Genomic DNA, 15,896 nt, shown 5'->3' with positions numbered 1-15,896 from the left:
TCGTCGAGATTCGTGATGATAGTGGCTATGAAAGCGGATAAGCTAAAATGGCACGCTTTCCCACGTTTTATACACACTGATGGATCAGAAAGTTCATGTCACCTTTTCATTGGTTCTTTCAAAACAATACAACATCGAGATGAGAGAGTTTACTTCTCATTGATATTCTAATTATGTTTCGTTATCACAATACTCTCCTAATGAGTTCTTTTTTTAGATCACCTCAGTTTCTTTGTAATAAAAGTTAATGGATTCGCATGTCGATTGATGTTTGATGTTAAAGAATTGACTCGAACAATTATAAAGAAAGACATGCGCCCTTTAAAAAAAAAGGACTTCACTTGAACGGCATGTCTTTCAAACAAATCAGAGCACAAACCAGCACAATAGACAGCTTACATAATAGACTTCACAAGTGAGACTTTTTTCCACTTACAATAGACTTTACGAGTGACATTTTTTTCGCAACTCAATTCTGAATGCTAATAAAATAAAAGACTCTAGACTTTACTAAAGGTACGTTCTCATTTCCTGGATTCTAACTAAACTTTAATAAACTCGACACTGACTCAATAGGTTTTGATTTGATCGCGGATAAATCCCTGCAAGTAGCAGCGCCTTGGTACGAGTTTGTCAACGGTGAACATCGTAAACAACATATCAACGGTTTGTTCGCCAGGTAAGCCTAGATTCTAAAAGGGAGCGAAAACAGTTAGTATTACTTTATCATAACGGGGTCCAACTACATGGGGCGAACTCGATATATTTGGAGAGGCGAACTAGATAAGTTACGGGCTAACTCGAGGGGGCTAACTCGAGGGGGCTAACTCGCAACGGGGCGAAACCACTGGCTTCCGGCACGATAAATCAGTGCAACTGATCGAATATCAGGGACACAACTGATCGATAAAGCAGTACAACTGATCGAATATTAGGTAAACAACTGATCGATAAATCAGTACAACTGATCGAATATTAGGGACACAACTGATCGATAAATCAGTGCAACTGATCGAATATAAGGGACACAACTGATCGATAAAGCAGTACAACTGATCGAATATTAGGTACACAACTGATCGATAAATCAGTACAACTGATCGAATATCAGGGACACAACTGATCGATAAAGCAGTACAACTGATCGAATATTAGGTACACAACTGATCGATAAATCAGTACAACTGATCGAATATCAGGGACACAACTGATCGATAAATCAGTACAACTGATCGAATATCAGGGACACAACTGATCGATAAATCAGTACAACTGATCGATATTAGGTACACAACTGATCGATGATAAATCAGTACAACTGATCGAATATTAGGTACACAACTGATCGAATATTAGCGACACAACTGATTGATAAATCAGTGCAACTGATCGAATATTAGGTACACAACTGATCGATGATAAACCAGTACAACTGGTCGAATATTAGGTACACAACTATGATCGATAAACCAGTACAACTGATCGAATATCAGGGACACAACTGATCGATAAACCAGTACAACTGATCGATATTAGGTACACAACTGATCGATGATAAATCAGTACAACTGATCGAATATTAGGTACACAACTGATCGATAAATCAGTACAACTGATCGAATATCAGGAACACAACTGATCGATAAATCAGTACAACTGATCGAATATCAGGGACACAACTGATCGATAAATCAGTACAACTGATCGATATTAGGTACACAACTGATCGATGATAAATCAGTACAACTGATCGAATATTAGGTACACAACTGATCGATAAATCAGTACAACTGATCGAATATTAGCGACACAACTGATTGATAAATCAGTGCAACTGATCGATATTAGGTACACAACTGATTGATGATGAATCAGTACAACTGGGGCGACCCTAAAAGCCGGAATGACGGAACGGCGGAACGGCCGAATGGCGGAACGGCGGAAAATGACCCCAAATCCTAAAAGACGGAATGATGGAAAATCACCCGAAATCCTAAAAGACGGAACGGCGGAAAATGACCCCAAATCCTAAAAGACGGAAAGACGGAAAGACGGAAAATGACCCCAAATCCTAAAAGACGGAATGACGGAAAATCACCCGAAATCCTAAAAGACGGAACGGCGGAAAATGACCCGAAATCCTAAAAGGGAAAAAAGGTGCGGGTTTGCGAGACCCCCTTCCCGTGTAAAATAATTCTTTTGTTGTTGTTAAAAATTGGTTATCCTTCAGATTTTTACTATCAATTCTCGTATTACTTGTGTCACACCGTCACTCCGTCACGCTGGGTAGACAAGAGGACAGACCACGGCTCTTGTAGATATCTAATCGTTGGAGCCGTTCATCAATAGTTATCACTTGAATAGGATGTCTAAAATGCGTGCAATTCCACTGTTGGTTTCGGCTTGATCAATAAGAAAAGCGAGTTCATTCCTAAAAGCCACAGATTGTCGAAAAATTACCATAAAACCACAGAGACAGAAAGTAGTGTTCGCAGGTATTTTCCTTCAAATATATCTCAATTCAGTGGGAATCCAATAAAATTATTTTTAACATAACATCTGGGATATGTCAAGCGCGAGACAGATTTGACAGCTAGCGACAACACGTCGCCACGTGGAGATGAAATTTGCGACGAAAGCGACAAGACGCAAATCGTCGACTCTGTGTGGGCTAGTATGCACTGAGTATGACCTTTAAATTGCCCTCCCTGAAAGGGAAGTCTAATGCAGACAAATCTCCGGTGTGCCATGGTTTGCCACTATTTCAATGGGGGAATTTGCGGGAAAAAGAGGAGCCTATCGCCCGCGGTTCATTTGGTTTGGTTTTTGTCGCAAGGAACCAGCATGGTGAGAAGGTAGTTATAAAAAAGCTACTGAGCGAGGACGATCATGAGAAGCGCCTTTTTATTAAAGAAGCGAAAATTCTCCATGGCATTAACAATGAACATATCGTCAAATTCAAAGCTGCATGCATGGAACCATGTGCAATGATGCTTGAATATTTGTTTTTCGACTTCGCTCCTTTTGGCGGCTCAGCAATTGTTAGCAGTTTGGACAGGCTCCTACAACATCTTCACATGAATGAGGCAATCGACCAATTTCCTTTTCAAGAAAAGATCGCCCTAGAAACGGCAGCCGGGCTTGCACATTTGCATGACCTTGGCATCGTTCATCGAGATATTAAGCCTGCCAATGTACTTGTCTCCAACCAGCATTACTCTACCTTAGATGACAGACAGGAACTTGAGCATGCGTTTCAAACTAGGCCGATAATTTGCAAGCTGGCGGATTTTGGAGAAAGCCGATCCGCAATAAACCAAACAAGTAATGTTTGCCGCATGGTTACGAGTAATATTGTCCGTGGCACGCCCGCCTATAGAGCCCCGGAACTCTTAAGCCAGAAGGAATCGACGCTGTCCTTACAAGATCTAAAGGCTGTGGATGTTTGGGCACTAGGAATGCTATTGTTTGTCATAATAAATCCAGATTTGAAATACCCTTATCAGATGGAGTTGGAAAAGGTTCAAACCGGAAGTAGTCTGTCTGTGTTAGAGAGGCTTATTTCTAGAAATGAGAAGCCGGCTCACTCGGATCACTATTGCATGCAACATGCAGTAAATTGCCTGCGGCTGCGTAAATTACACGATCAGTGTACGCGTGTCTGTCCGAAAGACAGGCCTGATGCGAAATACATAGCAGATTTCTTAAGCAATGAAGAACTACCAAATACCGCAAACACTGCAAACTGCAGAAACTTACCACTTACAGTCAGCCAAGGAAGCTCTGTCGAGAACGCAACTTGCTCAGACGTTCCTGGTGACGGGACAAACGGTTGCGCATTTATGTCCGTAATATTTGGAGACCTGTTGCTGCGCCAGAATGAGAGGTCAACCGTCAGCAAGTTTCGTGACATTGCCTGCCTTGCTGAAGAAGTCATCATTAAGTCCCCTCTTCAATTCAACCCTATTCGTGAAAAAAGTCGACACTATGACGTATCAGAGGCTTACGCACTCCTGCAACAATATAAAGTCGTAGAAGAGGAGTATGAATTCAGTGAAGAGATCATTTCCAGCCATGGAGCTTACTCAGCTTGTGCCAGAGAGGAGCTAATAGCAGCTGTGTGCCAACTAACAACAGAAAGAGCGATGAGGGTTGCCTTCTATTCTTGTGGTGGCTACATCTTTACAATAGGATGGGCATTTCAACACCTATTTATTATGGACACACATGCCATAAGCCAGGAGCTCGGCGGTAATGGTAACGGTTTGGTGAAAGTTTTCATTCACGAAAACAAGCACTTAGCTGCTGAAAATCTGTGTGCGTGGGTATGGAAGCGGCTCAGTCAAAGTGGAGTTAAGAGCTGTGCTCAGCAGTCTCTCGCTGAAATGAGAAAGTCCAGGTAATAGCACTGAAAAAACAACTACTTAAATATCGAAACTCCCACAAGTTTTGAATGTCTATATGAGTTAAACACATGCACAAGTAATAAGATTTCTTCTCTTTGTCTCTTTCATGCAGCCGCAAGACCAAAACAAGTGAGGATACTGAGACATCTTCAAGTGAGTGACAAAAAGGAAGCTTGTATTTAGCACAATCAGTGTTCCTGTGCCAGTATATTAACTTCCGTGATAGGAAATTGTTATATATTTAAAAATCACCTTCTTCAATTCTTCTTTGACACACAGTGGTTGATCTCCTCACCGGGCTTGGTGACTTCATAGAGGAAACACATCTTTCACAGGTATGTATACTTATTATGTTGTTTTGAGAAGCTTTGATAAAATCTTTCTGGTTAAATTTTAGACTAACTTTACTAGAAGTCGAAAATGGCATATTATTAGTCCATGAACTACCAGAATTTTAATTCCTTTCATTGCGTGTGTATAGCTTCTTCCAGGCGCGCAGTTAGTTGAAAACGGCGAGCGATAAAAAATATGGGAGAAACACCGCAACTCTCCCGACACGGCGTATTCCGCGCGCGGGCGCCCCAATTGCCGCATTTACTTGATTAAACGCCGAGGCGTTTATTAACTTTTCCAGAATTCGAGTGCAACGTTTACACGGGGGCAACGTTTATTCATAATGCACTATATTTCTTGCAAACAATAGTATGGCCGGGCAGGAGCACTGAACTATACTACGAACTGAAAAACATTGTTATCTATGAAAGTAAATTGCCAAAGCTTGTTGAAGCTGAACTATATAGTACATTGTTCTCGTCCTTTGAGTTTGAAATGTAATGAAACATTGTTTCAATCAATGAAGTTATTTATTTTTTCAGGCCTGCTCAAACTTGACTTTTACCGCATTTGCGTTTCACTTTATTATTCGAACAACGCCATTCCGCATTTATTCAAAAGCGGTGTTTTTTAATATTTCTGCTCTAACATGGGGCGTTTACTCAAGGGCGCCATTTGATCGAGTCATGATAGGGTAACTTAACGCCTGGACGCTGGTAATGTGTTCCCTGTTACTCTATTTTCAATGACAAATATATTAATAGACGTAATAACAATTTTTTTCTTGTTTAACTCTAAAGGTGAACGATTCATCCCTATCGCCCTCTCGATCTCCTCTGAAGAAAAAGGTCAAGAGGTATTGTTCATTCTATGTTTTTTTAATTTCCTGTGTAGTCTTAAAAGTTTCTTCGTATTCCTCTTAGGACGCTCCTTTTTGTGGTTATTTTTTGCGGATGCGTTAACCCACCTACGGTAAACGAAACAAATAAAAATATATTAATAAATGCCTTATTTATAACGTAAGAAATGTATCTGCTAAATTTCAATATGAAGACAGCGAGTATAAACCTATATGCAGTAGATAAAATATTTCAAATTAGTGTTGGTGATTAAAAAAAGATAGTATCTTTTAACAACTGAAAGGAAAGATTTGGTTACAACTATTACAACTACGTACTGGAATGTCTTTTTTCATTCTTTTGACCATCCAGGTGTCAGCCTGCTGTCCGAATTAAACAGGATTTGTTTAAAAGAAGGTTAAATCTTGGCATTTCCAGGTAAAGTGCTGCGTTTCGAAAATAAGTCACATTTGTCACTGTAACAGCATAACTAGTCAACTGAGAACATTACACATTAATTCTTGTCGATCGTTGTTTTGTGGTACAGCCTAACTAGCAAAGTCACAGATGCTACCCTCTTTGACATTGCTGATGATGAGTACTCGCCTCACGCAAACAGGTAATTACTAGGTACCAACTCTTGTCTCTTCTACCGTAAATGAGCGCTAGTTTCTAGCGTGATAATAACTTGGCGCATGTACCGATTGTGAAGCTCAGATAAGAGATGTCTAGAAATAAACAAGTGTGTCTGTTTGAGGCTCAGGGCGGAAAAGAACGGGGCGCTATTAACCCTAAATTAAATAGTCCTAACAGTGAAAATCCACAAATAACGTTATTTTCACCTTGAAATAGGATCGTTTACTTTCCTCAAGGAAGCGCTGATAGCATGACCCCCCAAAAAACTGTGAAATTAAATACCGCTGTTGCTGACTATTTTTAATAGTAGTTTCTTCGAAACCCATTTAAGGGTAAAATGTGCATGAGACTTTTCCACCTCTCAGAATAAGTGAACAAAATTTGAAAATGTGATAAACAGAAGCTCACTATTATGTCATTTTGTAGTTCTTGTCATATCTATCTCCCATATACCGCTTTATTGTAAAAGAATTTAACACTCCATAGACTTGCAAATGTTCTAAGAGAGGTTGAAACGTCATTTGTTAGCGCCATTTTTCCCTAAAATACTTGTACAGTAATTGTAATAGATTTATTTCCATAAAATTTATTGTGTTAAAATATAGCGCCAGCTCCCAAGCCGCAGAAGCAGTCACCCCTGTCTACTCCACTAAAGTTGACGCTGACGCAGTTAACCGAAGTTGTGAGATCATTTCAAGCGGTGGTTATGTAAACAGGTAATTTTCATATATGCTAACTTTCAACTTGACATACTTCAGAGATTTCTCTGAAATTGACTTCATGTCATTTAGATTTGTACAACTTGCTGCATATCTACATATCTTTCGCAACAGTTCCAATAACTTTTTTAACTGAACTTGAAAATGATCTTGGAGAGAGAGAGAGAGTAACGTCGTGTTTATGGTATAATTTTATACTGAAACATTTCAAATTTTCATTGGAATGCAGTGCCAGCTCCCACGTCGTAGAAGCAGTCACCCTTGACAACTCTAAAGATGATTGTGACACAGTTGACCAAAGTTATGAGAGCATTTCAAGCGATTGTGATGGAGTCAGGTAATTTTCACACATGGCTAACGTGCAACTTGATAATAATAATAATAATAATAATAATAATAATAATAATAATAATAATAATACAACATATAGATTTTTTACACTGTTTGAATGATTTCGGTTTCGAAATGCATTAATTTTCACGTGATATATTGTAGGGTTGAGTCTGAAGAAAACGATGCTAAAACGTCGTTGAGCGGTTCCGGCTCCCAGGATCAGATTGAAGCTGCTTTCTGTTATCTCGGAGATGAAGATATCCCAGTGTATGCCACAGAAATAAAGGAATTGTCCAACATCGACATAGCACGGCTATTGCTGGATCCCCCTGAGGATAAGGTGGCAATTAAACCACCCGTCAAGTGTCAAGAAAATAAAGTTTTCGTCATCGATAAGAAGGCGCCTTCTTTTCGTAACCCAGATGACTGGAAAGCAGATGGTCTCGGAGTTTTTAAAAATGATGGAAGTCATGTCATTGCTTATTACGAGGACAAAGATCCGGAAATCCGCTTCATTTCCAAAACAAAACCCGAAGACTGTAAACGCTCAACAGTTCTTCTCAAGAGGACGTACTGGACGCACGCTCAACATCCCGATTTCCGCAGAAGAGCTTATGAAATGTTCCGATATAATGGGCACGTCTTCACGCCTGAACAATTCGTACTTTTACAGTACAGTTTCTGTGGAAAACCCCATGCAATCACTACCAAACCGCACGGCAATTCTAAGTCGGAGAAGGCGTTTACTCGCACGAAACCTGGAGTTTTGGAGAGCATTAAAGGAAAGATGAAGGGTTCTGCTCCTCCGTCACAAGTGTATGACGAAGTGTTCGAAGAGGCCGGGGGCCTGCTCAACGTTTGCAGCCTCTCAGATGTTCCCAGAAACAGAAAGCAAGTGGAGAACGCAAAATATAAAGGAAAAGAAGCCAGAAGTCAAGACGAGTTATATGACCTCACCCTTAAGTCAAAAGAGGAAGAGGAAGCGGGAAAAGTTTACATTCGACGCCTACAAGTTGCTCCTAGTCCGGCATGCGTTTTAGCGTCTAATAGGCAAGTTCAAGATGTCAAGCGGTTTTGTGCCAATACTACCAACACATTTTCAGTGCTCTCCATCGACACAACTTTCAACGTTGGTGAATTCTACGTGACACCTACCACCTACAAGCATTTGTTGCTGGAGGACAGGAGAACTGGGAAGCCCCCTCTTTTACTCGGGCCAACACTGATACACACTAGGAAGAACAGCGACACATTCAGCTACTTTGGAGCCACACTCACAGGACTTGACAACGGCACGAAAAACATACGATTTGTAGGGTCCGACCGTGAAGAAGCAGTTGAGAAGGGAATGAGTCCTTATCTTCCCATAGCAACATGGCTTGCATGTAAAAGGCACGTAGAAGAAGACTGTAAAAGGAAGCTTCGCTCATTAGGAATTTCAGCAGAGCACTGCACAGCGTTTCTTCAAGACATATTTGGGTCTGATGTCAAGCAGGAAAAAGGGCTTATTGACTCAGACGGGTGCAAAGACTTTGATGCTAAGCTCGAAAGTTTGGAAAGCGTTTGGAATTCAAGAGAAAGGAAATCAAGGGGCACAGTGCTCTCCCATTCAAGCGAAGCAGAATTTCACAAGTACTTTATGGCAAACGTTGCAGAAGACATGAAGAAGAAGATGATTTCACCCGTCAGGAAACGTGCTGGCTTTGGGGAGTCGTTTTTCTACAACAATGGGGCAGAGTCCAAGCATCAGCGGATAAAGGCAAGGAAGAGACAGATGTATGGAGATCGAAAACTTGCTTGGACAGAAGTAGTTGACTTGCTGAAATCTATTTCCGAAGAAGAGGAAAGGAATTGCGAAAGAGCTATAGTGGATGAAGGTCCTTACAAGATAGGCCAGCCCTACAGTTCAAAGCTTCAAGTCACATTCTCGGTCTACATCAGCAAGTCTCACGCCCAAAAGGAGAAGATCAATAAGAGGGTGCACGAACTTACGCTGGAAGCAGCGTTACTACAGGAAGGCGTGCCAGTTCATCAAGCAAAGAAGAATTTGACTGAATGTGCGTACAAGAACGTGCCAAAGTCAGTCGGTGGGAAACCAGGAGACGCGGAACGAAAGAGAAAACGTCTTCCACAAACCCAACGTTCAACTAGTGAGTACAGAGAGAGAATTGCAACACCACCGAAACCAACTCTCGACACAACCACGTTTAAAGTCAAATGGCTCAAGAACTCAAGGGTCTACAGATGTTACGGGTGTCGACAAAACATCCGTCCCAAACCCCAGAAAGGCGAAGCGGAAGTAGTTCCTCCACCACCTTGGGACTTTGTTCTTGCTCGACTAGAACTCAGGCCAATCCCTAACCGTGATGGGGAGTTGAGGATGTCAATCAAACCAGAGCCAGTGCATTATCACCCAAAGTTGTCATGCATTCGCAACGCCCACGGCAAAAAGTACTATCCGTCGGTAGAGGTAACGGAAGCTGACAAGGAGGCGATGGATGATGTCCATCTTGAGCATTTACGTAACGAGTTCGGTATATGAAGATCTTTACGGTAGCCTGTTCATTACGTACATCGTGGCCACGGGGCCATAATTACTTTTAATGCCCAAAGTCAGCTGTGTTTGATTTGAAGTGCTTAAAAGAAAAATTATTAGTAATGCATTTTACGGTAAGCAGCTTTTTCATAGCTTTGCTGTGAAAGTCATCTATTGTTACGGTTTGGCGACGAAAGGTCAACCATTGTGAACGTGGTTCATATTGAAAGTTCCCGAACGCGAAGTGCTCGTGTAAATGGTTCATGGCTCATTCGTGAGTAATGCCTCGCTCTTGTGTTAGTTTTCATAGCAGTCGGGGAATTGCACGGGCACTCGAGCGAGCTCGGGAAAAACTTGCGCGTACGCAGTGTGAGTTCACGTCTTACATAAGTCGCAAACAAGCCGCGATACCATTTTCACGAGTGTCTTCGCGTCCTCCATAGGAGCCGAGCTCAAAACCCTCGTCTTACACAAGCCGCGACTTACGTTATCCGCGGCTCGTGTAAGACGTGAAATTGTTAAAATATACCATTTATACGGCAAGTTCGCATCTTAAATACCCCGCGGCTTGTGTAAGCCGTGGATTAATTATACAAATAGCCCTATAAGTTCCATTTTTTATAAAGTAAGCAGCTGTAACAACAGCTTGGACAGTTTGCTATCGGCCAGTGCAATAAGGCAATCATATTCAAAGTTGTAGTTACGTGCATGCGTGCGTGTTTCTGGCGCTTAATTGCCTGTAGGAGGCGCGGTGGCCTTAGATGTTTACATCTCCTTGTCGGTATTTTAATAGTAATTTTTCCTTTCCTTCATAACTTGGCTATTCCTCTTTTCTCAGAAATTGTAATTTTATGATAAATTGGAAATAAGACTACGTGTCGTCCAATTCGGTCTGTAATAATACTCGTGAAGAACAAATCAGACTCGCGCTGTGCGGTAGTCTAAATTGGACTCCACTCAGTCCTATTACCAATAATTATTAATGACCGTGGTAGAAAAACAATCTTCCAAAAGACAAGACATTTTCGCATAGTTTTCACTGCAAGTCATTTCTTGTTAAGGTTTGACGTCGAAACGTCAACAGTTGTGAACATGGTTTATATTGACAGTTCCGGATAATGTTAGTTATTGTTGAGATTATTTCCAGTTAATTTTAGGGCCAGGCGACGAATTGTTGATATTAATAGTTCCCGTTAATGTTAGTTACTTGTGATATAAATTCTAGTTGATTTAGATTTTCGAATAATTGCTGCAGTTTCGCGCAAATTATGCAGTCAGAATTCAGGTGAAAAGTATACAGATGTACACAAGTTTTTAAAATAGCCAATTAAGCATGCTATTGTGGTTAGGGCAATAAGCGAGAAATAACTTCAGTCGTTTCGAGTTACATTAACTCTAACGTGGTGTTACTGGTATTCATGCGAAAAAAATTGGGTGATTTTCGATTTTGGATAATTCCGTCTTTTAGGATTTGGGGTGATTTTCCGTCATTCCGTCTTTTAGGATTTGGGGTGATTTTCCGTCATTCCGTCTTTTAGGATTTGGGGTCATTTTCCGCCGTTCCGTCTTTTAGGATTTCGGGTGATTTTCCGTCATTCCGTCTTTTAGGATTTGGGGTCATTTTCCGCCGTTCCGCCATTCCGCCATTCCGCCGTTCCGCCGTTCCGTCATTCCGGCTTTTAGGGTCGCCCGTACAACTGATCGAATATTAGGTACACAACTGATCGATAAATCAGTACAACTGATCGAATATTAGCGACACAACTGATTGATAAATCAGTGCAACTGATCGAATATTAGGTACACAACTGATCGATGATAAACCAGTACAACTGGTCGAATATTAGGTACACAACTATGATCGATAAACCAGTACAACTGATCGAATATTAGGGACATAAACTGATCGAATATGAGGTACACAACCCATCGATACATCAATACAACTGATCGAGTATTAGCGACACAACTGATCGATAAATCAGTGCAACTGATCGAGTATTCAGGGCGTACCCAATCGATGAAATCGATGATCGATGACAATCGATGACAATCGATGACAATCGATGCCAATTAATCGATTGATATTGATACTCGATGAACAATCGATCGTCCAGGTTTGTGTGATTATCGATTGTCATCGATTATCAATATCAATCGATCAATTGGCATTGATTGTTATTGATTATCAATATCAATCGATTAATTGGCATCGATTGTCATCGACTGTCAATATCAATCGATTAATTGGCATCGATTCTTTAACAATTTTCATCTATTGGTTATTATTGTTATTTTCAGTGATGATTTCCAAAGGCAGAGTCTCTTGATGCATTTTAATGACGAAAACAATGACATCATTGGCAGAAGATCGAGGTTTTTGTACAACTTGACAGATAATCAGCTTAATTCTGCTTAACTCTGTTAACTGAATAAAGTTGTATAGCTGTATAGCATACACATGCGTCTTGTCTTTTCGCATTTCCCGTCCTTTCCTCTGGTTTGTGCTCCATGAAAGTTACAACAATCTGATTTTATTAAAAAAAAAAAACAATAAACTTGAACTTTGAAACCCAAACATCTAGAACATAACGTGAAAACACTTACAGTTTACTTACAGAGGCGATTTTTGATGTAATTGTCGCGATTTCGGTTGCGACTTTTGGTCATTGTTGTCTCGCTCGCGCTGCAACTCAAATTCTACCTGTTATCACAAGGCGTTGTGACCTTACGACGACAACGACATCATCCTTTTTTGTAAGACGTGTTTACGTATTTACCACGTTTCGTAGACATTCTAGCTAGTGATCAAAATCGCAACTCGTTGCAGCACTATCACGAGAAAATACGCAGTGGAAATGGCGGAAATTGCACCAAAATCGCCTGTGTAAACGGGCCGTATTAATTTTGAACGGGGTGGCCAAAAGTGTCAACTGTTTGCAACTTTGAAGTCCAGTTTACAGGAATTCACTTTCAAACTATAACGATGTTAATAGTTTTATACCGCTTTCAAAAAAGTACCTCGCACCAATCAGTGGCACATTAGTAGCCCGGCCTCGGCATAAACAGTAGAACCCATGTCTATTAGACTGTAACTGTCGCCACAAAAGCGGTTTACATTTACTTGCGCAAACATAAAACAGGTCAACAACAACAGCAGCAGTGCAAGGAGTACGGAAAACAGACAAGTTAGTTCCTCGAAAATAAGTGTTGCTTGAATTGACATCAGTGTGTTAATGACGTGAAGGTAAATCGCGTTTGCCATGTACGCATTGATCAGATCAATCATAAACAGTAAAAGCAGTAACAGGTGGATCACTCTTTCTTTTTTTTCATCAAAATAATAGATAAACTTTGAAGGCTGTACAATTTTACGTGCATGACAAAACCGCGAAGAAGTGGAAGAAGAAGAGCAGGTACTCGCTTTTGCAGTGAGAGACTCGGCAGAAGTGTCCAAACTGTGGCTTGTAGTGCTTTCGTGACCAGTAGCAACTGTGCTTGTAGCGGAGGCTGTACATGTCATATTGTTTGCTTTTTCCCTTGCAGCTATAACTTTCTCGATCAGGACCGTTTTTTTCCAACTTTTTTTGTACGGCTCGCCCATTTCGTCCAAAATTTCGCGCAATAACGTAATGGTCATATCATTCGGGTTGCCTTGTTTTATTTTTTCTCTTTCATCCTTTCGTTGCAAATCCTCTTTTTTCTTCCTCTCTTCGTCCATTTTCTGCAGTCGTGGCAATTCCTTTAAAATATCCGTCAAATAAACGTATATCGGCCATTTAGGCTGTGAACCACTAACCTTTCCCACTACTTTGAGGATGGTATGAACTTCAGACCAACGATAGGTGGTAACGATAGTTTAACACCCTAAAGCAAATGGTAACTTTTTCTCTTTTTTTGGAATCTGATCGCCATTCAAAAACTGGAAAGTTTGATTTTAGAGACGGTGATCTTACAATCCTGACAATATGGGCAACTTGTAATCCTTCCGATGGAATACACAATGCAACGATGTCGTTGATGTAAGTACCAGTTTCGACGCGTTGAGGGTTCATGAGATTTTCGATTTTTTCATAAAAATCGTTTCTCGCCGACTCCATCCATCGTGCAAGTCGTGATGTGGCAGGACGGTATACTTTACCTTCCTGCAATGACAGAAATTCTGCCATATGGTAATGTTGCCCTTCATGCTCTACATAATTTGGACGAATAGAGTAATCGGTTTGACGTTCTGCGCTTTTGGTTTTTTGGTCAACCCGAAGGCGTTTTGGCAGGGGCTCGAGAATAACGTTTTCGTCCACCAGTGAATGCTTGTCTGACTCTAAAGCTACCAATTTGTCACGAAAATGTTCCCTGATGTTGGTATGTTTGGGGCAGATAAGTGTATACTCGTCTCTTTCCTTGTCTGTTGCGAATTGCAGAGAGAGACACTGTTCGTGATACCAATCTTTGCAAGTAGGATAACTGCATCCCACCCAGTGAGTGTTTTTGGGAGGGATAAACGATTTATCTAGGTACTTGCACTTCCTTTCATTATAGAATGAACAATGTGTAGGACTGTCTTCATCGTCATCTTTGTCTTCCTCATCCTGATCAGTGTCTAAAGAGGCTGTCGCGGCCAAATCTACCAACGCACTAAAATGATTGCTTCCATGATCTTCAATGGCAGTTAAAAGCACCTCATTGTCTAAATCAAATAGATCCTCACTAGATATTACCTCATTCTCATCAGGTGCGTCCCATACGGCAAACGTTCCAAACTCGGGAGTATTTATATTGATAATGTCATCGCCCTCTAATTTAAGGATGTTTCCTTTGACTAAAGCTGGCAACATACCTATAAGCTCTAACGTCTTCAGAACTTCTTTCTCTGCCATTATCATGCCCGCCTTAAGTTCATCGTCGATGTTTTGTGGCCATTGCGGCAGTTGCATGTCTTGAGCCTCTTTTTCTACTCCCAATTTCAGTTCTTCTAATTTTTGCACTCTTCCTGAGAAATCTATCATGTCTAGCAAGGATAAATTAGGCCTCCCTCGACAGAAACATCGCAACTTTCCAAATAATTCCTCGCACTTTTGCGAACCGAATGTCCAAGGATGAAACACATGATTCGGAAAATACACCGAAAACATCTTCATTGATAGAATGAGGCTATGTCCCGCCAGAATTGTATCATCAAACGTTTGCTGTGAAATAAAGTTTTGATGAGCATCGTATCCTTCAATTTTTAACCAGGCTCGCCAATATCGAAGGAATGTCACAGGTGCCCAGGCAAGCTTTGCGCGTTGTTGCACAGTCAATTCCCTCTCCGTATACGCCTCTAGCAAATACTGCCCCATTTGCAAGTATGCTCTTGTCGCAAGAGTTTCCTTATCACTCCACTCTTTCATACAAACCCTGACTTCTTTCCGTAAAATTCTCATGGCCGCATTGACGTTCTGCTTGTCTTTCACGAAAACGTCACTTTTCCATAGACCCGATCTTATTCTGTCCTTTTCAAGTACCTTTATTATATGTTCTATTTGAGCGGTACCTTCGCCAATAATGAGAATGCGTTTAACGTTCAGTAGTTGGTTGCGCCATTTTTTTATTAGATGTCGCCAATCTGGGAACACGAGGGTTGGTACGAAAGTATCAATATCCATGTTCTGATAGTCTTCAACTACAACGTTGAACTCAAAGGAGTTATAATGAAGACTGACGATATCGTTTCTGTCCTCTTCCCGTTTTTTGAAGCGATCGACATAATATTTACGGACTTTGGAATCACCATCCGCTCCTAATCCAACTACTTTCATACCGTTACGGTATCCCCACAAAGCAACTTGATTGAACCAGTGGTTCACAAGGGCGTGGTCTTGACCCTTCTAAACAGGGCTGATAGCCAAAACAAACGACGGTACGTGATCTTGCAGTGGTGCCAGCAAAAATGCATTAGCTTGTTTAGCCCTTTCGTTACTTTCAGCCTTCACTACATCTATAATGTCTTGAGCGGTAGTGAGGACACACTCACTTTCTGTTGCCAAACCTATCAGCTTATTACCTTTAACGCGCAGGGTGGGAATGACCGCAGTTGCGTCGATCGCCAGCTGGA

General features: G+C 41.0%; 1 protein-coding gene across 1 annotated transcript; it reads left to right on the top strand.

The window, feature by feature from the left end:
* The first annotated feature begins 7,381 nt into the window (after positions 1 to 7,381).
* Positions 7,382 to 10,384, top strand: LOC137969924 (uncharacterized). The gene has a single exon (XM_068816337.1). The coding sequence runs from the start codon at positions 7,382 to 7,384 to the stop codon at positions 9,806 to 9,808; it is 2,427 nt and encodes an 808-aa protein (XP_068672438.1). The 3' UTR covers positions 9,809 to 10,384.
* Positions 10,385 to 15,896: the final 5,512 nt, after the last annotated feature.

Source organism: Montipora foliosa, chromosome 1 (assembly GCF_036669935.1).
Source record: "Montipora foliosa isolate CH-2021 chromosome 1, ASM3666993v2, whole genome shotgun sequence".
Lineage (NCBI taxonomy): Eukaryota > Metazoa > Cnidaria > Anthozoa > Scleractinia > Acroporidae > Montipora > Montipora foliosa.
Note: the sequence above shows the minus strand (reverse complement) of the source record. Positions and strands in the feature narration are given on the sequence as shown.